Source organism: Pan troglodytes, chromosome 14 (genome assembly GCF_028858775.2).
Source record: "Pan troglodytes isolate AG18354 chromosome 14, NHGRI_mPanTro3-v2.0_pri, whole genome shotgun sequence".
Lineage (NCBI taxonomy): Eukaryota > Metazoa > Chordata > Mammalia > Primates > Hominidae > Pan > Pan troglodytes.
The window spans coordinates 55,253,390-55,279,988 of NC_072412.2; the positions used below are offsets into that span (position 1 = coordinate 55,253,390).

The following is a 26,599-nucleotide window of genomic DNA, read 5'->3' on the forward strand; positions in this document are numbered from 1 at the left end:
TAATCACGGCTCACTGCAGCCTTGACTTCCCAGGCTCAGGCAATCCTCCCCACTCAGCGTCCTGAGTAGCTGGGACTAGAGGCGCCACCAAACCTAGCTATTTTTTTTTTTTTCATTTGTGGAGTGAGGGTCTCACTATGCTGCTCAAGGCTAGTCTTGAACTCCTGGGCTCAAGTCATCCTCCCGCCTTGGCCTCCCAAAGTATTGGGATTACAGGCATGAGCCATCATGCCTAGCTGGTTGTTGGTTTTCATTGCTGTACAGTAATCCATTTACGTATAACTTATTCATTTAGATTGTTTCCAATTTGGGATTATTATGAATAATGCTGCCATTCTGGTGCATATATTAAGCATTTCTGTGAGGTACATACCTAGGAGTCAAACTGCTGGGTTACAGGATATAGATGCTTGGCTAAGCTCTGGGGGTGACTACGGGATGACCACAGAATGGACCACCCCCAAGGGCAGCACTACCAGTGAGGCCACCACTGGGGCTACTCAGACCACAGACCTGCTGCTCCAGCCATGACTGCCTCTTGATACCCAGGGAGTTGGACACTTGGTATAGTAATGCCAAACTCTCACATTTCCATGACCTTACTTGTCTGCACAAAACAGAAAAGAGGGAGAGAGACAGAGATAGAGGGAGGGAAGAAGACAGGAGAGAGAGAGAGAGAGAGAGAGAGAAACAGTAGAAAATGGCCTCTATATTTTCACCCTCCAAATCTCTCAAGTACTTCTGAAAGGTAAAACCAATTTGGCATCTGGGACCAGGGCCTGCAGCCTCTGCAGGGTAGGAAGCCAACCTAGAAGGAGAGTGGAACACAGACTGAGCTATCAGAGCTACAGCATCCGCCACAACATACCAAGGGCCTGGTCTATGTGCTGGGCAAGGCAGAGATCAGATCTGTGAGCTCAAGAGTCTAGTAAGAAAGGCAAGCGCTGAACAAGTTAATGTAAGTACCTGCTCCCCAGCCACCACAGAACTGCTAATTCATCTCCCAGACGAGTGTTTTCTGAAATGCAATGTAATCACGAGTCCCTCTTGGTGCTGAGGGTAAGTGCCAAATTGGTGCTTTCCTTCTCTCAATTCTGTAGAAGGTTAGGGCATGCATTTTGCATATTTATTTCATGCTCATCTTATTTCTCTCTCACTCTCCCTGTGTTCCTATTTCCTGATTTACTTTTCATCATAATGTATTATGTATTTCTGCAAGGCATCTCCAATCTTCCTCCTTGAAAAAGGACAAATATAAATCAATCATCTCTCTGCATGGGGCCCCAGTGTTTACCCATTTACTCAGGAGGAGTCAGCTCACTCACCAGCTCCTATTTGGGTTCACAAACTTTAAATAGTATAAATATAAAAACAGAAGCTTTCAATTCATTTCTGGTTTCACATTGGTAACCAAAAAAGACTGGTGAGAAGATTAAAAGATGAGGCAAGAACATTTCCTTTGGAATAAAAAATTAATAGAACACTGCAGTATTCTAAGATAATTGGTTTTACTAATGTGGAACAATTAATGCCAGCCATAAAATGTATAATTAAACATTTTATTATTAATAAAATGTTTTTATTAATAATAAAATTCAAATTTGTTCTTTTCCCTATATCACCATTTAATTGAACAACAACACAACGAAAACTGGTCGCCTTAAAACCAATTTGAAACAGGTTGTTCACGAGCAACAATACAAAAACAAAGTGTAGACTGGAATGTATTACATTTTGGCCAAACAAAAAGATTTGATTCATTCTGGCTCATGAAGTTAGATAATGGTGTTTATGGTTTTGAAAGTTCACTGAAACTTCTTCACTGAACTGGTTTCTTTCTGATGCATTTTCTTGAGTTCTACCCATGACTGCCACAGTAGCAGTCCTGGGATCAGAACCCACACACCGTTAAAAAAAAACAGGTAAAGCCAACAGTACAGCCAGTTGCTGGTGTTGAGGTTGGGGCTTCTGGTGAGCCACTCTGGGAGGAAGGTCATCCAGCAGCCATACAGCTCGCACACACACAGGGTGATCTGCAGGAAATGCCTGTTGGAGAGAAAGAAGCCCGGGATGAACCACCAGCTTGGCACAGTTTGGCATCAGAGTCATGACATCTTGTCTGTAATGGCGGCATCAACAGTCTTCGCTATGAAAACCTCCCTAAGTTGGGCCTCAGATGTTGGGTGGTGCTATTTTGATGGGGGCAAATCAATCTAATTAATGAAGGCTCATTCTTTCCTTAGAGGAGCAACACTGCCCTTTCTAGATTATTCTCAGAGTTAAGTAAGGACCCTCAGGGATCCTGACCCATTCTTAGGGAAATTTGGTGAGATCACACCTGACTTAACACAGAGAGGCCTGACTCTGAATCTCACCATGAGCCATTATAAAAGGGGAGAGTGAGTAATAACCCCTTCCTCAAACAGTGTAGTGCAGACTAAATGAGATATGAGGATAAAGGGCCAAGCAATGGGCAAGTAAAAGGCTCAATAATGCAAATATCACAAATGTTTAAAATAATAAACACATGGGCACATGTAGTAAGTTTGCAACCAGCGTCATGGAGTGAAAAATATGTCAAGGTACCATGGAAAAATTTAATTTTTATTGCCAACTATCTCTCTAAAATTGGGTGGGGAAGGAAGCTTTAAATAAGACTTCTTCATTACAAGATGGTGGAAAATGGAATGCAGCTGTGCCTACTTGAAATTGTTTTAGGGATTCATCTCAGGATGGCAATCTATTCACCCCAGGCCACTCTGTCCCTAAGGAAAGAAAAGGAAGGAAGGGAGGAGAGTTTATAGTCTCTCAGAGTCTGATAGGATGGATAATTTTTTCATTTTTTTTTTTTTTTTTTGAGACAGAGTCTCGCTCTGTCACCCAGGCTGGAGTGCGGTGGCACGAACGTGGCTCACTGCAACCTCCACCTCCCAGGTTCAAGCAATTCTCCTGCCTCAGCCTCCCGATAGCTGGGACTTACAGGCACCCGCCACCATGCCTGGCTAGCTAATTTTTGTATTTTGAGTAGAGACGGGGTTTCACCATGTTGGCCCAGCTGGTCCTGAACTTCTGATCTCGTGATCCACCTGCCTCGGCCTCCCAAAGTGCTGGGATTATAGGCATGAGCCACCGCACCTGGTCTCTCTGCACTCCACCTGCCCCATATCCTTCACAATCTGCTTCTGAGAAGATTTCCTATTTATCTTGCAAGTCTGACTCCAAATTATATAAGATAATTTACTTTTTGTCAAGTGGGACAGGAGTTTTCTTGAATGATTTGGGGGGAAAAGGATGGATGTATTATGGTTTTATTCTCCAAAGTATTGGTGGCAAATCATCCAAGAGCGTTAGCACCATTCTTGCCTCTACAGAGTCTAGGTTGTTATTAAAATAATATTTCTCATATTTTTGATTCTGAAAAGTCTGAAATGATCCTAGTAGCACCATCACCCTTATCTCACATAAAATAATTTTCATTTCTCTTCTGCTTTTTTTTTTGGAGACAGGGTCTATGTCACCCAGGTTGGAGTGCAGTGGCGTGATCATGGCTTACTGCAGCCTTGACCTCCTAAGCCCAAGTGATCCTCCCACCTCTGCCTCTTAAGTATCTGGGACTACAGGCGTGTGCCACTACGCCTAATTTTTAAATTTTTTTATTCCTTGTAGAGACAGGGTCTCATTGTATTGCCTAGGCTGGTCTCAAACTCCTGGGATCAGGTGATCCTCCCGCCTCAGCCTCCCAAAGTGCTGGGATTACAGGTGGGAGCCACTGCACCCAGCCTCTATTCTTCCACCTTTTATCTAACAAATATATGTGGTCACAACCTACTCCAAAGGTCACCTAAGTGTTGGGACATGTAATGTCTCCCCTCCTTCCAGCAGGACAGAAGAAGGGCACCTACCGGTAATATTTTTCTTTGACTATGGCATAAATGAGGAACAATGCCAGAGACCCATCCAGGGCGACGGTCAGAATTTCCACAGACACAATGGTTGGATCAAAATAAACCCATCTTGCATCAGCTTTGCCATATTCTTTCCCTAAAGACAAAATCCATGTTGTTACTCAAATGGCAACAATTTTTATGACAGTTCATGGAAATGACCTTTCTTTCCTTTAAGGTGGAGATAAAATAAGTAATCGCCACTCTCTCTGCATTCTTCACGATGCCTTAGTGGAAGGCAGGAGAAGCCCTGGGACCAAAATGCGTTTACCACCTGACACAAGCACTGAGAACAGCAGCAGGTTTACAGGTGTTCAATCATTCAGTTTCCAGCATGCTTTCACATACACGCCCTCCTCAGCCCCACCCTCTTCAACATAAGTAGCAGAATTTTAAAAGAATTCAACATGGTCAGATTTTGCAAAGACAATCTCCAGTCATGATCTTGGTAAATACATTGTAATTCCTTACTTCAAAATTTCCATATAAATTCTGTAAGTATAATGGAGATGTGGGAAATTTGTTATGAAGGACATGTTTATAAAAAACACGTTTATGGCCAGGCACGGTGGCTCTTGCCTGTAATCCCAACACTTTGGGAGGCCAAGGCAGGCAGATCACGAGGTCAGGAGATCGAGACCATCCTGGCCAACATGGTGAAACCCTGTCTCTACTAAAAATACAAAAAATTAGCCAGGCATGGTGGCGGGCACCTGCAGTCCCAGCTGAGGCAGGAGAATGGCATGAACCCAGGAGGCAGAGCTTGCAGTGAGCCGAGATTGCGCCACTGCACTCCAGCCTGGGCGACAGAGCGAGACTCCGTCTCAAAAAAAAAAAAAACAAAAAAAAACGAACAACCAAAAACTTGTTTCTTGGCCAGGCACGGTGGCTCACGCCTGTAATCCCAGCACTTTGGGAGGCCAAGGTGGGCGGATCACTTGAAGTCAGGAGTTTGGGACCAGCTCAGCCAACATGGCGAAACCGTGTCTCTACTGAAAATACAAAAAATAGCTGGGCGTGGTGGCGCATGCCTGTAATCTCAGCTACTTGGGAGGCTGAGGCAAGAGAATCGCTTGAACCCAGGAGGCGGAGGTTGCAGTGAACCGAGATTGCACCACTGCACTCCAGCCTGGGCAACAAGAGCTAGACTCTATCTCGATACAACAACACGTTTATTAATAACAGAAGAGAAACTAGGTGCTGAAGGGACAGTGGGCAGGGAGGGGAGGAGAGAGCCCAGACTGCAGAATGAATCGGAGTGGGCAGAGGGGCATCTCCGCCCACAGGGACAGGGAACTCACAATGGCTCTCACACAGTCTCAGCTGTGCTGCTTGGGGAGCCAGTGTGCTCTCAGAGTTCCATCCAGACCCATTATCAGAGTGGTTTCTTCTCGGGAACACCATGACTCAGAAAGTCTTTTCAGGGCTGGAATGATGGCCAGGTATTATGGAGGCCATTAAAAATTATTTAATTACTTTCTTAATTTGTAAAAGTAATACATGCTGGTCCTAAGATCTCAAATGATTACAGTGAAAAAATGGAAGTGATCACACCTCGTCTCCCCCTTTAATACTGCCTCGCATTATTCAGAAAAGGTGTGAAGTCCACAGAGGAGCCTGTGATCTGCTACTGAGCAGCACACAGTTCTTGTCTCATAAAGACCAGAGGAAGGATCCCTCAGGGCCTGGGACAAAGGTTTCTAACAAAAGGCTGTCCTAAGAGAAAGGACAATAAGAGGATTAGCTATTTACTGGGATAACACACAAGGCACATGCTGAGGGAATGTTCTGTGAGAGGCCACCGAGAGTCATCAGCCTGTCCTTAGCTGACTGTCTGCAGTCTCCTGTGCCCTCTAATAACTAACTGGAAAACAATGTCATATTGAAACGTTTCTCCTCTAAATTTAAATATACATACAATAGGTGAAATGTACCAGTTAGTGCACCTAAAATCTAATAAAATATCACCTAAGTAAAATGTTAGTTCTTTAGGAACAAAAAGAGATATTGACCAAGTCTTTTTTTTTTTTTGAGAAGGAGTCTCACTGTTACCCAGCCTGGAGTGCAATGGCATGATCTCGGCTCACTGCAACCTCTGCCTCCCAGGTTCAAGTGATTCTCCAGCCTCAGCCTCCCAAATAGCTGGGACTACAGGCACCCACCACCACACCCAGCTAATACTGATTGACTGAGACGGAGTCTCACTTTGTCACCCAGGCTGGAGTGCAATGGCCAGATCTTGGCTCACTGCAACCTCCGCCTCCCGTGTTCAAGCAATTCTCCTGCCTCAGCCTCCCAAGTAGCTAGGATTATAGGCACTCACCACCATGCCCGGCTAATTTTGTATTTTTAATAGAGATGGGGTTTCACCATGTTGGTCAGGCTGGTCTTGAACTCCTGATCTCAGGTGATCCACCTGCTTTGGCCTCCTAAAGTGCTGGGATTACAGGCCTGAGTCACTGCACCTGGCCTAATTTTTGTATTTTTGGTAGAGACAGGGTTTCACAATGTTGGCGAGGCTGGTCTCAAACTTAACCTCAAGTGATCCATCTGTTTTGGCTTCCCCAAATGCTGGGATTACAGGCGTGGGCCACCGTGTCCAGCCTTCAACAAGTCTTTTTTTTTTTTTTTTTTTTTAAGCATTTGGAAGGTGTTATGGTAGGCCCTGATAATGCAGCTGCAAGTAGGACCATGTTGGCCCTTAGTGGCCCACATTCTAGTGAGGCTGAAAACCAGGCAGTAAGTGGCGGTTAGCGAATATGAGGGCAGGGAAGAAGTGGCACTGAAGCCAGACTACGAACTTCAGGGAAGACTTCCTGGAGGAGGTGTTTTGATCACTGCCTCTCTTCCCTGTTGGTGAGGGATGGACTTCTGCCTGAGGGCTATGGTGATGGCTGAACACACAAGACCCAACACTGGGCAGATGAGATGGAGGAGGTTTATTAGTTGCATACACTTGTGGCCCGGGAAAGGAGGACATCTTGCCATGCAGGGCCACATAGGGGTTGCACCTGGGAACAGTGTTCGGGCAGGGGCCACGCAGGCAGGCTTTGCAGTAACAAGAGGAGGGGGTGGGATGAGCCCTGGTTCCCGACAGAGGATGTGATTGGCTTGTCTGGATAATTCCACGGGCAGACTGGTGGGAACTGAAGCCTGCTACTGAGGGGACAAGCATTTGTCCCCTCCAAATCTGTGCCTGCTCCCCTTGATAGGGAGAGCTATCTGGTTAGGGAACCTTATATGTGGAAGCAGAGTGGGGGAGACTTGCAGTTTGGCCATCTGAGGCCCCCTTGGATCTTACCAGGTATCAAAGCAGACATAATACTGAATCCTGGCCAGGGAGGGTGGCTCACACCTGTAATCCCAGCATTTTGAGAGGCCGAGGCGGGTGGATCAGTTGAGGTCAGGAGTTTGAGACCAGCTTGGCTAACATGGTGAAACCCTGTCTCTATTAAAAATACAAAAATTAGCCGGGCGTGGTGGTGCACACCTGTAGTTCCAGCTACTTGGGAGGCTGAGGCAAGAGCATCACTTGAACTGGGAGGCAGAGGTTGCAGTGAACCAACATTGCGCCACTGCACTCCAGCCTGGGAGACAGAGCGAGACTCTGTTAAAAAAAAAAAAAAAAAAAAAAAGGCAGACATAATACTGAATCCTAATTTCAGGCCTTATACCACAAGAGGTGACTCCAAATCTGAGTGGAAAATAAGGGTGTTTCAGGGAGGAGCATGTGCAAAGGCCTGGAGCTGAGATGTAGCGTGTCTGAATCTACAGACAGTTTAGCAGAGCTGATGGTGGGGGAAGGTTAATGCGTGAGAGGAAGGTAGGGGACGGATAATAAGGGGCCCTGGAATCCACCAGTCCCAGCGCATCTCCCTGTGGCATCTCCCTCTGGCAGTCCCTCTGGCATCTCCTCTACTGCTAAACTTTAACCATCTCTTTGCTTATTAAACACTGAAACAATAAAAAGGCAAACAGGAGCATTAAAAAGCCTGACGATGTGATCATTTCCATTGATTCTGTGACTGATAACTGGGCTTAGGTGAGGTTTACAAGGAAAAGATGCAAACTAAGGGTCAGGGTAGATTTCCTCAACCAGAGCCATTGTTGTGTCCTCAACCAGACAGTGGAGACCAGGAGACGCTGAGTATTCATGAGGTTTATGGCTGGCTCTGCATCCCAGTGAAGCCAAGGTCAGAACACAGGTCATCATCAGAAGGTCCTGCCCTAGACACACGGTATCAGAATCTGCATTTGAGTAAGATTCCCAGGTGATCTGGGGCACTTTGGAGTCTGGGAAGTACTACTTGCTTTACATTATCTACTGGATTTTTACTTTCATGAAAATAAAGGACACCTTCATTAAATGAGTTTTTACTGCGTTTTGGTTTTTAGAAATACGGTCTTACTGTGTTGCCCTGGCTAAATTCAAACTCCTGGGCTCAAATAATCCTCCTGCCTCAGCCTCCCAAGTAGCTGGGGCTCCAGGCTCGTGCCACTGCACCCAGCTAGTTTTCACTTCTTTAAGGTGCATAATATAAACGTGAAGATGATAGAGAAAGCCTGTGTTAGACATTTGCATTTCATGGGATTGAGCCAAATCTGGGCTGTTTGCTTTCTCTCATGCCAGGCAGGGCAGCCAGGGGAGGAGGTGTCAGCATGGCATCTGGCAAAGGGGAGAAGAGGACACTCAGCAGGGAGGAGCCATGACTCAGGCTGGGGTCCGTCAGCCTCTGGGCTTCACCAGCAATCCCCAGGCAGAGTTTAATGCAGCCAATCAAAAGTGCATAGCTGCATTCAGCTGAGCCCTGGATCTGAAGTGGCTCTACTCTGGTCAAGGGGGCTCAAACTCCTTGGCTAGGACTTGAGGCATCAAAGATGACACCTTTTCCTTTGGGAAGTACTAATGAGCCTACTCAATTCTCTAGATGTTTCCTAACACTAGTGGTAAACAGGAGTCCCCCACACAGATCCTAGCTGGAGATGATTTTAGAGTCACAAAAGAAATGAGATATATGGGCCAGGCGCGGTGGCTCACGCCTATAACCCCAGCACTTTGGGAGGCCGAGGTGGGCAGATCACGAGGTCAGGAGATCGAGACCATCCTGGCTAACATGGTGAAACCCCGTTTCTACTAAAAATACAAAAAAATTAGCTAGGCCTGGTGGTGGGCGCCTGTAGTCCCAGCTACTCAGGAGGCTGAGGCAGGAGAATGGCGTGAACCTGGGAGGCGGAGCTTGCAGTGAGCCGAGATGGTGCCACTGTGCTCCAGCCTGGGGGACAGAGCGAGACTCGCCTCAAAAAAAAAAGAAAAAAAAGAAATGAGATAAATGATGCAAAGTTTCAGAAGCAAAACCTGAAAGCAGTTATCCTGAGAAAGGCAGTTTTATAAAGTGGTAAAAAAAAATACCTGTTGGTATTGACACAGTACATGGTAGAATATCAATACTAATTGAATATTGACTGACAATGAGCATGAAGACTTTTGGAAAGGATCTACAAGACCACAAATATATATGTACAATAAAAAGAAAGTTGATATTAAAAGTATGGGAAAACCACCCAGTTTAAACCCCACAAGCTCTTCCATCTGCACTCACTACCAACATTTTTTTTTTTTTTTTTTGAGAGGGAGTCTTGCTCTGTCACCCAGACTGGAGTGCAGTGGCGTGATCTCGGCTCACTGCAAGCTCCACCTCGTGGGTTCACGCCATTCTCTTGCCTCAGCCTCCCAAGTACCTGGGACTACAGGGGCCCGCCACCACGCCCAGCTAATTTTTTATATTTTTAGCACAGACAGGGTTTCACCGTGTTAGCCAGGATAGTCTCCATCTCCTGACCTCGTGATCTACCTGCCTCAGCCTCCCAAAGTGCTGGGATTACAGGCATGAGCCACCACGCCCGGCCACTCACTACCAACATTTTTTATTTTATGTATTGTTTTTTAGAGATGGACTCTTGCTCTGTCGCCCGGGCTGGAGTGCAGTGGTGCAACTGTGACTCAATGCAGCCTTGAACTCCTGGGCTCAAAAGATTCTCCCGCCTCAGCCTCCTGAGTAGCTGGGACTACAGGTGTGCACCACCACACCTGGCTCATTTAAAAAACTTTTTTTAAAGATAGGGTCTTGCTATGTTGCCCAGGCTCAAATATTGTTTAACATAATAGCTTTATTAAGATGTAATTCACATGCCACACAATCTACCTATTTAAATAATTGGTTTTAGTAGAATCACAGGTTTGAATCACCACAATCTAATTTTAGAACATTTCATTACCCCAAAAAGAAATCCGTGCCCATTAGCAGTCACTCCTCATTTCCCCCCAACACCCCCACCCCTACCCTCATTCCCAGGCAACCAGTAATCTACAGTATCTCTACAGACTCACCTATTCTGGACATTTCATATAAATGAAATCATACAGTATATAATAGAGGCGTTTGACAGTCACACTTGCAATAAACCTCCTCCAACATTTCAAACGCAAACGTTTTTAATTACTTACATAAAGAAGCAATCAAGCCATCGGAATTTGCAACGTTTCCTACTAAAGACAAGTAGACAAAAGGGCCTTCCTAGAGAGGAGAAAATGAAGACATGCTCTAATACAGCATCACAACCACAGGATGGCACCGTAGACACATGGCATTGCCTGGCTCCATCCCCCACCCTTCTCCATGGCTCACATCCTGGCCACAGCCTGGAAACATCCACACAACCTTGTGGGATACAATCTTGGGACCTGGTTACCTGGACCTTGGAAATGGGTATGTCTCACCCTAATGTACAATTAATGTTGTTTTTCAATGATTGGCACTGTAAAAGCAGAGATGTGTTCTTACGTGGAAAAAGTGAAATTTTTGCATAAGAGTTTAACTACTGTATTAAATAGAGTAAGCTCTAGATTATTCCAGGGATCTTAAGTCTTTGCGGAGAACCCCACAGAAGTTCACTTTTTTTTAACTCAAAAAAATCTTAAGATCTTAAAGAGAAAGGCAATCAAGTTTATACCAGCATTGAGCAATCCTCCCCCCTTCTCCTATATAAGGGCAAGTTTAGGAAGATTTAAAACAGTTACAGGCTACATTTAACATTCAGGTAATAAAATATCTGCAATTACAGTTAGTATTTTCCCATCACTGAAGTGCTTCTTTGCCTAAGATTTCTAAAACTAAACAGCTAGAAGCCACTGGGATATGTAATTGTCATGTTGGTCCTTTGAACAAATTTTGCTGCTGGTCAATAAAACTTTTTTCTCATTCCTTTCAAACAATCATTTGTATGACATTAAAACTGGGTCCTGCCACCCCAGAGGTCACCACTCTCAATCACATCTCTTTGCAGTTCCCGCGGTGATTTCATAATATACTTACACTGCTATTTCCTTTGACTACTAGCAGGAAAAGCTATTGTTTGATTGATACTCCTTCCCCTCCCGTTTCCAGTCCTTCGAGTTTCTGATATATTATTCTATTACTTACCCAAATTTGTAACTTAAGTAAAAAAACTGAAAACCTCAGCTCACTCACTCATCAATGTTGTGCAGTCTCTGGGCTTCTAAACCACGAAAGAGTATGACAGCCTCTACCAGGCTCCCCGCACCCTTTTCCCAACTCTCAATTTCTGTCCAGTTTGCTTGTGCATTGTTGAGACTGATTACATGTCCTTTCTTGTTCTCTAAACATATTTGTTTTCCCTGTAACTGGATTCTAAAAGCTGAAAAGCCAATTAACAGCATTTACAATGTTGTGATTATGGAAACAGCGTTCACTGTAATGGGCCACAATTTCTTTCCTTAGGGATCCCGTATCCTGACTCCTGTGTCATTTAAGGATAATGCTGCAAATGAAATATCCTTTGTTTTCTTTTTCTGAGATAGTCTCACTCTGAAGCTGAAGATAGGCTGGAGTGTGGTGGTGCAACCTCAGCTCACTGCAACCTACGCCTCCCGGGTTCAAGCAATTCCAGTGCCTCAGCCTCTCAAGTAGCTGGGACCACAGGCGTGTGACACCACACTCAGCTAATTTTTGTTATTTTTAGTAGAGACAGGATTTCACCATGTGGGCCAGCCTGGTCTCAAACTCCTGGCCTCAAGTGATTTCCCCACCTCGGCCTCCCAAAGTGCTGGGATTACAGGTGTGAGTCACCATGCCAGGCTCCAAAAATCATATCCCTTAAAGGACATTAAAAAAATCATATGAGACAAATAGCTGTGTTTTTAACAAATAAGTACTCCCCAGTCCACTTACTTTGCAACACTTTATTTTTACCAGCCAATTTTTTATTTTTAGCAGAGCCATAGGGTGAAATCCATACCACTTCCTTGCTCTGGCCTGAGAACTTTCTACACAAAGCACATCCACTGGGCTGGCCAGTGGGGCAATGGGGCTGGACTGGATTTGACCCTCTCTAGGCCTCAGGCCATCTATCTGTAAGATGAAGGACTTCCTTCCTATAGATTGTAAATCTCATCCTAAAACGAAATGCAACCTCCACTGGCGACCTCTTTCACTGGACCCATTAGTAAGATGTGGAGTCTGACACCAGGTTGCAGACCTTTCCACAGAAGCAACTCTGGGTAAGAGCAAGATGGGGAACTGGAAATCAGTAACATGCAGGAACCTATGAGTCTATAACAAATCCGTTTCCTTTTACATCTACTTGTTGAAGCTCTACTCATTTTTCAAATCCCAGCCCTAATCCCCTTCTTCAAGAAACCTTCTTTGACCTCCTAGTGAGAATTAATATCTCACTCTCCTAAATATCCCATGTGACTAAGTTTGTTTCTGTAACCAGCAGCTATCTGCTCGCTATGGACCCCCAGCTCCCATTGGATCACACATCATTGGGATCTGGAATACTGTCATCTCTACCTTAGAATCCCCAAGAAACATGACATTTGTGTTCCGTGTTTGCTAACCTTGAATTAAGTTCATACAACAAATTACTTATAAAGAAGGATGCCCTGAAGAGGCTTTTAGACTGCCCTATCTCTTACTGTATTAATGTCCTAAATGTAAAGATAGTATAATACATATCAAGTGTAACGAATATTCATGCCTTCAAACGCTGATCAGGTGTCACCTCCTCCAGGAAGCAAGATTTTACTATTCTCCTGCTGGGAGGTCAGTGCCCTCCTACACAGAAACTTGCTCACTTGTCTCTTCCCAAAACTGCCAGTTCTCTGAGGGCCAATTCTTTGTCTTTTATCTCTGTATTGCAAATGGCTAACACATAGTACATGCTAATAAGCGTTTCCTAAAAGAGTAAGAAATAAAAGGGATAATAGAAAACAAGACAGTTAAAAATAATAATAACAATAATAATAATAATCTGGTTAGAAAATGGGCAAAAGAAATGAATAGACATCTCACCGGAAAGTACATAAAGATGGCAAATAAGCACATGGAAAGATGTTCAACCTCATTAGCCACCAAGGAAACACATCTTCAAGCCACAGTGAGGTATGACTGTATAAACTATCAGAATGGCTAAAATAAGGTTGGGTGTGGTGGTTCACGCCTGTAATCCCAGCACTTTGGGAGGCCTGGGCGGGCGAATCACGAGGTCAGGAGTTTGAGACCAGCCTGGCCAACATGGTGAAACCCCACCTCTACTAATAATACAAAACAATTAGCTGGGTGTGGTGGTGTGTGCCTGTAGCCCCAGCTACTTAGGAGGCTGAGGCAGGAGAATCGCTTGAACCGGGAGGCAGAGGTTGCAGTGAGCCGTGATTGTGCCACTGCACTCCAACCTTGGCGACAGAGTGAAACTGTGTCTCAAAAAGAAAGAAAAGGAAAGGAAAGGAAAAGAAAGGCTAAAATAAAAAATAGTGGCAACATAAAAAAAATAGTGGCAACATCGAATACTGGTGAGGATGTGGAAAAACTGAAACAAACACAGATTTCTGAAGGGATAGAAGCGATACAGCCACTAAAAAAAACCAGAGTTTGGCAGTTTCTTCTAAAACTAAATATGCGATGACCATACGACCCAGCAATTCCACAGTTGAGTATTTCTCCCAGAAAAATAAAAACTTATGTTTATACAAAAACAACTACACGAATGTTCATAGCAGTTTTATTTGTGGTAACTAAAAACTGATGTCCTTCAAAAAGCCAATCCCAAAAGATTACATAATGGTTACATTTATTTTTATTTCTGTATTTATTTTTTGAGACACAGTTTCGCTCTGTTGCCCAGGCAGGAGTGCAGTGGCTCGATCTTGGCTCACTGCAACCTCCACCTCCCATGTTAAGGGATTCTCTTGCCTTAGCCTCCCAAGTAGCTGGGATTACAGGAATGCACCACCACGTCCACCTAATTTTTGTATTTTTAGTAGAGATGGGGTTTCACCATGTTGGCCAGGCTGGTCTTGAACTCCTGACCTCAAGCGATCCACCCGCCTCAGCCTCCCCAAGTGCTGGGATTACAGGCTTGAGCCACCGTGGCTGACCCTGTGGTTACATTTATATAACATTTTTCTGAAATGATAGATTTTAGAAATGGAGGACATTGTTAGTGGTTGCCAGGGGTTAAGGGATGGAGGTGTGGGGTGGGGGCATGTGTAGTTATAAAAGGAAAACACTAGGGATCCTTGTTAGTGCTGGAACTATTCAATACCTGGACTGTTGTGGTCGATATGTGAATCTACCCAGTTGATACAATTATATGGAACTTAATACACACACACACACACACACACACACACACACACACACACACCACACAAAGAAACTGACAGTCTGAAAAAGATCAGTGGACTGTATCAATGTCCATATGATGGTTATATTATACTATAGTTTTACAAAATTTTTGGTACCAAAATTATCAAAATAGAAAATAACTTTTTCTTTTTTTAGACAGAGTCTTGCTCCCCAGGCAGGAGTGCAGTGGTGCGACCTTGGCTCATTCAACCTCCGCCTCCTGGGTTCAAGCAATTCTCCTGCCTCAGCCTCCCAAGTAGCTGGGGGTTACAGGTGCCCGCCACCATGCCTGGCTAATTTTTTGTATTTTTAGTAGAGATGGGGTTTCGCCATGTTGGCCAGGCTGGTCTTGAACTCCTGACCTCAGGTGATCCACCTGCCTTGGCCTCCCAAAGTGCTGGGATTACAAGTGTGAGCCACTGCACCCGGCTGAAAATAATTTTTTAAAAACCCACCAAAATGTTAGCATCGTGGAAACCTGGGAGAAGTAAACAAGGGACCTCTGTATTATTTCTTACAACTGTATGTGAATCTACAATTACCTCAAAATAAAAAGTTAATTAAAGAAACAGAGAAAGACATGGGAGAAAGAGTACCATGACTAAGTGAATGGGCTTTTTTTTTTTTTGGCAACTGTCGGGACTTAAAAAAAAAAAATTTAGAATAGGCCAGGCTCTGGCCTCAGAGAGCTTATTGTCTAGTTGGATAACAATGACTTCCAATTCAATAAAGGATGGAGGAAGATGAGGGAGCTGTAGCTGAGACAGTGAGGAAAAATTTCAGAGGGAGGCAGGCTGAGAGGTAGGAGGACAGGGATGGAGCCCAGAGGATGGTGTGAGGCCCGTGGGTCCAGCTTTTGCCCTGCTCAGCCCTGTGGCACAAACAGTAGTGCTCAGGGGTACTGGGTACATTAACAATGTGTGCAACCATCACCACCATCCATTTCCAGAACTCTTCATCTTCTAAAACTAAAACAATGTGCCCACTAAACACTAATTCTCCATTTCTTCCCTCTCTCAGCCCAACACCCAGCACTCTATTTTGTGCATCTATGAATCTATTTTAGGTACCTCGTGTAAGTGACATGAGACCAGTCATGCTAAGCCTCACAACGGTGATATGCTCTGAGAAATGCATCATTAGACAGTTTTGTCATTGTGTGGACATCATAGAGTGTATTCACACAAACCTAGGTTGTGTAACACTTACCTCACACGTAGGCTATATGGATAGCCTTTTGCTCCTGCGTTACAAACCTGTATGGCATTACTGTACTGAATACTGTAGGAAATTATAACACAATGGTATTTGTGCATCTAAACACAGAAAAGGTAATGCACTGCACTACAACATTATGACAGCTATGATGTCTCTAGACAATAGGAATTTTTCAGCTCCATCATAATCTTATGGGACAACCATGGTATATTCAGTCCCTTATTGACTGAAATGTCCTTATGCAGTGATGACTGTATTTGTCCTTTCATGTCTGGGTTATTTCACTTAGCATAGTGTCTTCTAGGTTCATCCATGTTGTAGCATGTGTCAGAATTTCGTTTCTTTTTAAGGCTGAATAATATTCCACTGTATGCAGGCACTGCATTTTGTTTATTCATTTGCTGATGGACATTTATGTTGTTTCCATTTTGGGGTTATTGTGGCTCATAAGTCTGCTGCTATGAACACTGGTTTGCAAGGATCTGTTGGAGTGCCTGGTTTCAATTCCTTTGGGTGTATATGTAGAAGTGGAATTGCTGGATCTTAAGGTAAATTGTTTAGCTTTCTGAGGAGTTCCCACACTGCTTTCTGCAGCGCTGGCACCATTTTGCATTCCCACCAACAGTGCACCACAGTTCAAACTTCTCCACATTCTTGGCCAACACTTGTTATTTTCCTTTGTTGTTATTGTTTTTTTTTTTTTTAATAGTACTCATCCTAACGGGTGTGAAGGAGTATCTAACTGTGGTTTTGATTTGCATTTCCCCTAATGACTGACTAGTGATGCTGAACATATTTTCATGTACATATTGAGCTCTTTGGAGGAATTTCTATTCAAATCCTTCGCCTACCTTTGAGGTTTTTTTTAATTGTTAAGAATGCAAGTTTTAAAATGGAGATATCATCACTTGGAATTTGAAACCACTGGGCTAGACTGCCCCATGGGCAAGATGAACCAATAATTCTCAAAGCATTTGGTAAAGCAGAGCAGGGGCCATTTTCATAAGAATCTGAGAACAAGATCTGCCCACTCATCATGAGGGCAAGGGGTCTGCAGTGAATCTTGAGTCCCCCCTCCCCTGCTGCCTGGTAACCTCCTCTTCGGTCTTTAAAACCCTAGTGAGGCTGGGTGCGGTGGCTCATGCCTGTAATCCCAGCACTTTGGGAGGCTGAGGCGGACGGACCACAAGGTCAGGAGATTGAGACCATTCTGGTTAACATGGCGAAACCCCGTCTCTACTAAAAATACAAAAAAATTAGCCGGGCGTGGTGGCGGGCACCTGTAGTCCCAGCTGCTGGGGAGGCTGAGGCCGGAGAATGGTGTGAACCCGGGAGGCGGAGCTTCCAGTGAGCCCAGATCATACCACTGCACTCCAGCCTGGGCGACAGAGCAAGACTATGTCTCAAAAAAAATTAAATAAATAAATAAATAAATAAGAAAGAAACCCCGGTGAATCCTTCCTTCCTCGGTGCCACCTCTAGGCCTGGACAGAGTCTTATCACTCACCAGACTGCATGACAATGATTTGTTTCCCTCTCTGCTTTCCCTACTATTAAAGCTCCTTAAGGGCGGGGCAAGGTTGATTACATGCAATAAACACCAAATACACATACAGTGAGATTTTATAGATAATCCCAGGCTGATTCTCCAGACTTTCCACAGCTATCCCTGAATCATGTGGTATTAGCCGGGCCACCTAATTCCTTAGTCCTTCCTAATTTTTTTTTAGTGATAGCAGAGATGACATGGGTCCAGAGGTGTGACTTGCAAAAGTCCTTTGTTGAAACATTCAGTATATTAAAAAAATGCTCTCGTGTGATTTAAAAAATAGGACCACTGCAGACATGGGCAGGTCTGGTGGGTCAGTGTGCACTGGCACTGTCTAAATAGCAGGTGATCCTTTTCTGGGAAGGGGCAGTGGTTCTACATGAGGACACTGCCCTTGTGTTTTATGTAAAAAGGAAGCCAAATAGACCAACAAACACTTGTCTTTTCTTCATGAAGTAGGTAATACACCAGTAGCAACTCCCTGATTCTTCCCTGAAACAATGCTAAGAGCTGGTATCCCTTCCCTGTATCATCACACTTGTCCACTCCCACTGCAGCCCACGTCAATCCTGCTGCATCCCACCCCAGGAAGGTCATTCAGATGAAAGTCAGAAAAAGCACATGGTGAAAAGGAGGTGAGCCTGCCAATATCAAGAGTTCCAGGTGACATCTCTGAACATTCTGTGATTCTGAGACTGGCTGGCTCTTACCCTAAAGAACTCACAAATATAAATCAGCAAACACAGGCCCACCACTTTAGGCTGCACCATCCACAGCTGATTCTCATCAATAAAGACGCCATGCAAAAACAAACAAACTAGGTGTGGGAGGCAGAGGCCCCAGCTTCAGAATGAGACCTGCTATTATGGTTTTAAAGATTGTAAGGGCTGGACGTGATGGCTCACGCCTGTAATCCCAGCACTTTGGGAGGCTGAGGCAAGCAGATCACCTGAGGTCAGGAGTTCAAGATCAGCCTGGCCAACAGTGAAACTCCTTCTCTACTAAAAACACAAAATACAAATATTGTGTCTGGAATTGGTGGGTTCTTGGTCTCAACGACTTCAAGAATGAAGCCGTGGACTCTCGCGGTGAGTGTCAGTTCTTAAAGATGGTGTGTCAGAAGTTTGTTCCTTCTGGTGGGTTCGTGGTCTCACTGGCCTCAGGAGTGAAGCTGCAGACCTTCGCAGTGTTACAGCTCACAAAGGCAATGCGGACCCAAAGACTGCGCAGCAGCAAAATTTATTGCAAAGAGCTAAAGAACAAAGACTCCACAGCGTGGAAGGGGACCCGAGCCGGTTGCCGGGGCTGGCTCGGGCAGCCTGCTTTTATTCCCTTATCTGACCCCACCCACATCCTGCTGATTGGTCCATTTTACAGAGAGCTGATTGGTCCGTTTTGACAGGGTGCTGTTTGGTGCGTTTACGAACCTTGAGCTAGACACAGAATGCTGATTAGTACATTTACAATCCTTTAGCTAGACACAACAGTTCTCCAAGTCCCCACTGGACTCAGAAGCCCAGCTGGCGTCCCCTAGTGGATCCCGCACCAGGGCCGCGGGCAGAGCTACCCGCCAGTCCTGCGCCGCACGCCGGCACTCCTCAGCCCTTGGGCGGTCAATCGGACAGGTCGCTGCGGAGCAGGGGGCAGCGCCCTTCAGGAGCGGGGGTGGTGCCAGCTCGGGCATGGCGGGCTGCAAGTTCCGAGCCCTGCCCCGTGGGGAAGCGGCTCAGGCCCGGCGAGAATTCGAGCGCAGCGCAGACGGGCCAGCAGTGATAGGGAACCCAGCTCACCCTCCACAGCTGCTGGCCCAGGTGCTAAGCCCCGCCTTAACTGGGGCCGGCAGCACCCACCAAGCCCGCGCCTACCCGGAACTCTGCCCGGGAGCGCCGTGCGCAGCCCAGGTTCTCGCGGGCGCCTCTCCCTACACACCTCTCCACAAGCAAAGGGAGCTGCTCTGGCCGCGGCCAGCCCAGAGAGGGGCTCCCACAGTGCAGCCGCGGGCTGAAGGGCTCCTCAAGCATGGCCAGAGTGGATGCCGAGGCTGAGGAGGCACCGAGAGCGAGCGAGGCCTGTTAGCACGTTGTCACCTCTTAATATTAAAAAATACAAAAAAATAAAAATTAGTCAGGCATGGGTGGCACGCGCCTGTATTCCCAGCTACTCAGGAGGCTGAGGCACAAGAATCGCCTGAACCTGGCAGGCAGAGGTTGCAGTGAGTCAAGATCGTGTGTGTCTGTGCCTGGGTGACAGAGTGAGACTCCGTCTGAAAAAAAAAAAAAAAAAAAAAAAAAAAAAAAGACTATTCAGGGGCTTTTGAATAAAATCTGCTCTAACCACACAAAGACCGAAGATCAAAGCCACTGAAAACACTACTTACTATTTGCCAGGCACCAAAATTATCTGTGGAATTGTAGAGAATGGAGACAGTTATAGTTCCTCCTGTGAATTCATGCTTTATATTAAATGAACTGTACAGTGCTTTCTTTCTTCTCCCTTAAAATTGTTTTTAGACTCTGGGGCATGAAGTTTATGTTAAATAACCAAATAAACATGGAAGGTTATCAGCTCCAAAGTCTTTAACCACAACGTATGATAGAGATCCAGCCATCTGGAACTAAGATTCATGTTTGAGCTCAACAAGCACTGAGGATCTAAGGATCAGATGAAAGGTGCCTGGTCAACAGCAAAGGGCCACATGCAGGATGTTGCTGTAATTGGGAAGGCAGGGCTCCACTAGGTGTCAGGCGTGATATGGTTAAGCTTGAGCAAAAGCAAGTACAACAGATTATATTTCTTTCTTTTTTTCTTGTTCTGTCACCCAGGCTGGAATCCAGTGGTGTTATCACGGCTCACTGCAGCCTCTCAGACTCCTGGGTTCAAGCAATCCTCCTGTCTCAGCCTCCAAAGTAGCTGGGACCATAGGTGTGCACCATCATGCCAGGCTGATTTTTCTTTTTTTAATTGTAGAGACGGGGTCTCGTTATGTGGTTGAGGTTGGTCTAGAACTCCTCGGCTCAAGCGCCTCCTCCCTCAGCTTCCCAAAGTGCTAGGATTACAGGTGTGAGCCACCATGCCTGGCCGAGATCATATTTCTGACATTCATGGCTACTTTCACCTCTCCGGGCTTAAATTTCCTAACCAAGAAAAAAATAGAGTCAAGCTATATATATATTAGTCAATATATGTCTAGTGAATGAATAAGTAATAAGGAGAGGCAGGCTGGATCTGCATCTCCACCTTTTGACAGAGTCGCTCACCAATTTCCAGCCTTGAGCACAGCACTTGGAAGATGCATGTTGCTTACTGAGAGGATGGTGAGGACCCTAAGCGGAGGCCCAGGTAGTGTCTGTCAGCAGAGGGCCAGGTTGGTGGGAGGGGCCTGCTTCAGCGCCAGCACTTCCAGTGGGCATGGGCCATGAGTTCTACACCTGCCAAGACCCATGAGCCACAGGGAAGTCAAGCTCACAGCGACCACCAGGGTAGATCCCTGACTGGACATGATGAGGTCTTCGAGGACTCCTGTACTGTCATTTCTATGATAACAGGAAAGGCAGGCACCTGTCCCTGAAGAAGACCTGACTTTTTAGAGACAGACTTACTCAGTACATAAACGTAAAGTGACATGAGGTCCAGATCACTTTCCAGTACTTCAGCAGTAACAATGAAAAAGGGAGGGAGAGAAGGACAAAAACAGAAGAAAAAGTGACAGATGGGCAAGTGCAGCAAAACTTGAAAATGCTGAATCTGCTCACTGATACTGTACTAGTCTCTCTACATTTGTGAATGTTTGAAATTGTTCACTGTAAAACTTAATTTTAAAAAGATACATAGGCTTATGCCTGTAATCCCAGCACTTTGGGAGGCCGAGGTGGACAGATCACAATGTCAGGAGATCGAGACCATCCTGGCCATCATGGTGAAACCCCCACTCTACTAAAAATACAAAAATTAGCTGCGCGTGGTGGCACGCGACTGTAGTCCCAGCTACTCAGGAGGCTGAGGCAGGAGAATTGCTTGAACCAGGGAGGCGGAGGTTGCAGTGTGCCAAGATTGTGCCATTGCACTCCAGCCTGGTGACAGAGCGAGATTCCGTCTCAAAAAACAAAACAAAACAAAACAAAATACAAAACAAACAAAAAAAATATGTGACACATGTTAAAGTTAAAAAAAAATTATAAAAAGGTACAAAGCAAAGGATAAAAGCCTCTCTCCCTCCTGACTCCCAATCACGTTTCCCAGAGATGACCACTGTTAAGTTCCATGGTAGCCTTCAAGAATTTTTCAGGTTTATATTAATAAGCAGTTATAAATATTTAAAATATTTTCTCCCTGCTATGAATTTTTCTATTATTAACCCAGAGGGTGATGAGGAAAATTTCATAATACTTATTTAAGTTCTGTATATCAAAAAATTTGGTTTAAAAAATACAGTAAAGTTCCTACTGGACATATGTTATAAAACATAACTGAACTATATTTAATTGAGCTGCTAACAAAATCAGCTTAAAAATTAAAATGTATTATAGCAAATAAAGAAAGGCCAGTCTCATTTTTCTCTTAAGATGTCCCAGGCATGCAATTTTTTTTCTTTTTTTAAGATGGTCTCGCTCTGTCGCTCAGGCTGGAATGCAGTGGTGCGATCTCGGCTCACTACAACCTCTGCCTCCCAGGTTCAAGCAATTCTTCTGCCTCAGCCTCCCGAGTAGCTGAGATTACAGGCACACGCCACCACGCCTGGCTAATTTTGGTATTTTTAGTAGAGACAGGTTTTCACCATGTTGGCCAGGCTGGTCTTGAACTCCTGACCTCAGGTGATCTGCTCACCTCAGCCTCCCAAAATGCAGGGATTACAGGCGTGAGCCACCACACCCAGCCCAGGCATATAAGGGTTTTAACAACATATTTTATAGACTTAAAGACAGCTATAAGTCAAAGCTCAGATCAAACAAATGATTAAGTTATGCCAGCTATTTCCATTGATAATTAAATATCCAATTTAAAGAGCATGCTCAATTTACTCATTTTAATCCTTAAAGAAAAATTTAGCAGAAAAAGTCCTTACAGAAATAAAAAGAACACATACTGAGGCTGAGTTTATATTTGAATGTATCTGTTTTTTTGTTGTATGTTTGAATGAAGACCTAGAGAAAACATGGCAACATTCACTTTCAAGAGTGGGAGAATGAAGTGGAGCAGGAATAGAATCGGTACATAAATCCTGTCAACATTTATTAGCATTTGCAAATCTGACTCACAAAACCTCAGCCTCATCAGACTGGATTTTTGCACGTCTTGACAACAGCATACATCATTGTTTCTGGAGGGATCAGCTGCAGCAGCCTCCTACTGTCCTTTGGTGACAAGGCTTTAATGACTCCATAAATGTCTGCTGCCCAGCTGCTGCCCGCTTAATGAGACAATGATTTCCACTTGATTGAACCTGCCCAGCAGTCAGTTGTCACCTAACATTCACAGGAGACCACACTGGTCTCTTTCAGAACTACCAGGATCAAACAGTCACACGAGTTCTATGGTTCCTACAACATGGCAGTATACTGTTTGATTTAGGACTTGAATCATATTTCTCCCTTTTTAAGAATATACCCTTCTCTGCCAGAAGGTTGTTACTTCTCAGATTAAAGATGTGAAAGGAAACCTTCCAAGGCTCATCTTAATTGGACATATACATCGTCACTTTAGTATACAGGGATGGGATGACAAATGCTAATCCGGGTATGGAATATGGCAAGGAGGATTCACACTAAGAGGACAGAGGAGAAGAGAATTACATTTACTGAACTCTGGCAACTGCCTGGTGCCTTACATCTTTGCCATTCAAACACGGTTCATGAACCACAGCCTGGCACTCACTTGGGAGCTGGTTACCAATACAGAATCTTGGATGATCCCTGGATGATTTGTGTGCATGGCCAAGCTTGAGAAGCACTGCGCTAAGTTATAAGGCTTTATTTAATTCTCACAGCCGTTTGAAGAAAACATTATTTCCATACTTCACAGGTAAGAAAACTAAGAAAATTTCCTTCCTTCTTTTCCTCCTCATTACAGAAAGGATTTGCAGGGGAAAGGGGCATGCCCAAGTTTCTGAGCTGGTCATCGGGAAAGCTGGCATTCAAGGGTGCATCTGCTGCATCCCAAAGGCCCTTGCTCTTTCCACCTTCCCCCACCGCCCCAGGCTCCTTGAATGATGGTCAGACTCCACCTAGAACCGTGTTTAGGAACTGGTACTGCATTCATTCTTTCATTCATTCATCCATTAATTTATTGAGCTAGAGTCTCCCTCTGTCACCCAGGCTGGAGTGCAGTGGCGCCATCTTGGCTCACTGCAACCTCCACCTCCCAGGTTCAAGCTATTCTCACACCTCAGCCTCCCAAGTAGCTGGGATTACAGGTGTGCACTGCCACGCCTGGCTAATTTTTTGTATTTTTAGTAGAGATGGTGTTTCATCATGTTGGCCAGGCTGGTCTCGAACTCCCAACCTCAGGTGATCCGCCCGCCTCAGCCTCCCAAAGTGCTGAGATTACAAGCCTGAGCTCACGCTTGTAATCCCAGCACCTTGGGAGGCCGAGGCGGGCAGATCATGAGGTCAGGAGATGGAGACCATCCCTGGCTAACACGGTGAAACCTCGTCTCTACTAAAAATACAAAAAAAATTAGCTGGGCATGGTGGCAGGCACTTGTATAGTCCCAGCTACTTGGGAGGCTGAGGCAGGAGAATGGTGTGAACCCGGGAGGCGGAGCTTGCAGTGAGCCGATCGCGCCACTGCACTCCAGCCTGGACCAGAGAGCGAGACTCTGTCTCAAAAACAAACAAACAAACAAACAAAAACAAAAACAAAAAACAAGCCTGAGCCACTGCACCCGGTCTGGTACTGCATTTGAAAATGCAACCTGTGGCATGTATGAGGGTGACAAGTTTTAGTCATATACATCTATCAGAATGACTAAAAACAAAAGTAAAAAACACAAAAATGCTAAGTTTTGGTGAGGCTGTGGGGCAACAGGAACTCGCACACAATGCTAGTGGGAATGCACAACAGTATGGCCACCGTGGAAAGCAGGATGGCAGTTTCTACTAAACTGAAAGAATCCCACTCCAAGGCCTTGGCCTAGGAGAAAGAAAAATATGCCCACACAGACTTGGATGCAGATATCTATTAGCAGCATTATTTGTAATAGTAAAAAACTAGGAATAACCTTTTGTTCATTAACTGATAAATGGATAAATGAATTGAAATACATCCATGACTGGAATACTACTCAGCAATTTACGTTAAATGAAGACTATGTATGTATGATTTCATTTTTATGAAATTATAGGACAGCAAAACTTTAAAGACAGAAGGCAGATGGGTATTTGTTGGGGCTGGTGATGGGCACTGGGATCATCTTCAAAGGGACATGAGAAAACTTTTACTAGAAGCGTGATGGAAACGTTCTGTACTACGATTGCAAGGGTGGTTACACAACTCTACACAATCACCCAAATTCACCAAACTGTACACAGAATGGGTTTTATTATACATAAATTATAACAATAAAGCTGGAGAGAGGAAAAGGGGAATTTAGAAAAGTGGCTGGTAACCATACAAATATAGGTATATCTCAACAGCTTTCACTATAATAACAATAATCAGTCCAAATACAAAGGAGAGAGGCCAGGCGTAGTGGCTCATGCCTGTAATCCCAGCACTCCGGGAGGCCGAGGCAGCTGGATCACTTGAGGCCAGGAGTTTGAGACCAGCCTGGGCAACATGGTAAAACCCCATCTCTACTAGAAACACACACTAAAAATAGCTGAGCACGGTGGCACGTGCCTGTCATCCCAGCTATTTGGGAGGCTGAGGCAGGAGAACTGCTTGAACCCAGGAGGCAGAGGCTGCGGCGAGCTGAGATCGCGCCACTGCACTCCAGCCTGGGCGAACAGAGTGAGACTGTCTCAAAAAATAAAATTAAATTAAACAAAATACAAAGGAGAAATACAGTAGCAATGAAAATATAAAATGTTTTGAAATAAACTTTAAGAGACTATAACAGAAGATTTAAACAAATTGAGACCTACCCAGTTCTTAGAAGGCAGACTGTATCATAAAGATATCATTTAATCTCAAACTAATCTATAAAGTTAAGAAAACCACAATCAAAATACCGAGTATTAGAACTTGGCAAAGTGAAATTATTTTTTATTTTTGAGACAGGATCTTGCTCTGTCGCCCAGGCTGGAGTGCAGTGGTGTGATCTCAGCTCACTGCAAACTCTGCCTCCGGGGCTCAAACGATTCTCCTGCCTCAGCCTCCTGAATAGCTGGGACTGCAGGTGCATGCTACCACGCCTGGCTAATTTTTGTACGCACCTGGTCAGCAAAGTGAATTTAAAAGTACATCTGGAAGGATAGATCATAATTTTAAAGTGTTTGAAAAAGAATAGTGGGGAGAAGTTTGCTTTATCAGATATTGAACTACATTATAGTGCTGAAATTATTAAAACAGTGGCTAGAACTGGAACCAAAAGATTCCTGAAACAGAACTAAATTCAAAAATCCCCAAACATATCCATACATATAAAATACTTTAGTATATGATAAAGCTGGCATCTCAAATAAGTGGGGAAAGAATGGATTAGTCAATAAATGGGGCTGACAACACTTTCTTGCCCTTTCTCCCCAAAAGCGTAATAAAGTGTGGGTGAAATTGTTTGTACTAATATATGAACACCTTTTATAGATCATTAAGGAAAAGACAAACATCCCCATTGAAAAACAGGCTATAGAAGGAGGATCCCAAGATCTACGCCCCAGAATCTCGTCCCAAAGCCTAGCACCAAAACAGCAAAGCAGTCCTCCTTCAAGAAAACTGAAGGCAGCTGGTCATGGTGGCTCACGCCTGTAATCTCAGCACTTTGGGAGGCTGAGACAGGCGGATCATGAGGTCAGGAGTTCGAAACCAGCCTGACCAACATGGTGAAACCATGTCTCTACTAAAAATACAAAAATTAGCTGGGCATGGTGGCACGTGCCTGTAGTACCAGCTACTTGGGAGGCTGAAGCAGAAGAATTGCTTGAATCTGGGAGGCAGAGGTTGCAGTGAGCCAAGATCACGCTACTGCACTCCAGCCTGGGCGAGAGAGAGAGAGAAAAAAAAAAGGGACAAGAATTAGAGACTGG

General features: G+C 44.7%; 1 protein-coding gene across 1 annotated transcript in view; it reads right to left on the reverse strand.

The window, feature by feature from the left end:
- Positions 1-1,489: 1,489 nt before the first annotated feature.
- Positions 1,490-26,599, reverse strand: part of EBPL (EBP like) — a 30,799-nt gene continuing 5,689 nt past the window's right edge. Inside the window, exons 2-4 of the mRNA XM_529592.8 lie at positions 10,450-10,519; positions 3,903-4,041; positions 1,490-2,046 (exon numbers count right to left, since the gene is read on the reverse strand). Coding sequence (XP_529592.2) covers positions 1,806-2,046; positions 3,903-4,041; positions 10,450-10,519 — 450 coding nt within the window. The 3' untranslated portion in view covers positions 1,490-1,805. The remainder of the gene's footprint in view (positions 2,047-3,902; positions 4,042-10,449; positions 10,520-26,599) is intronic.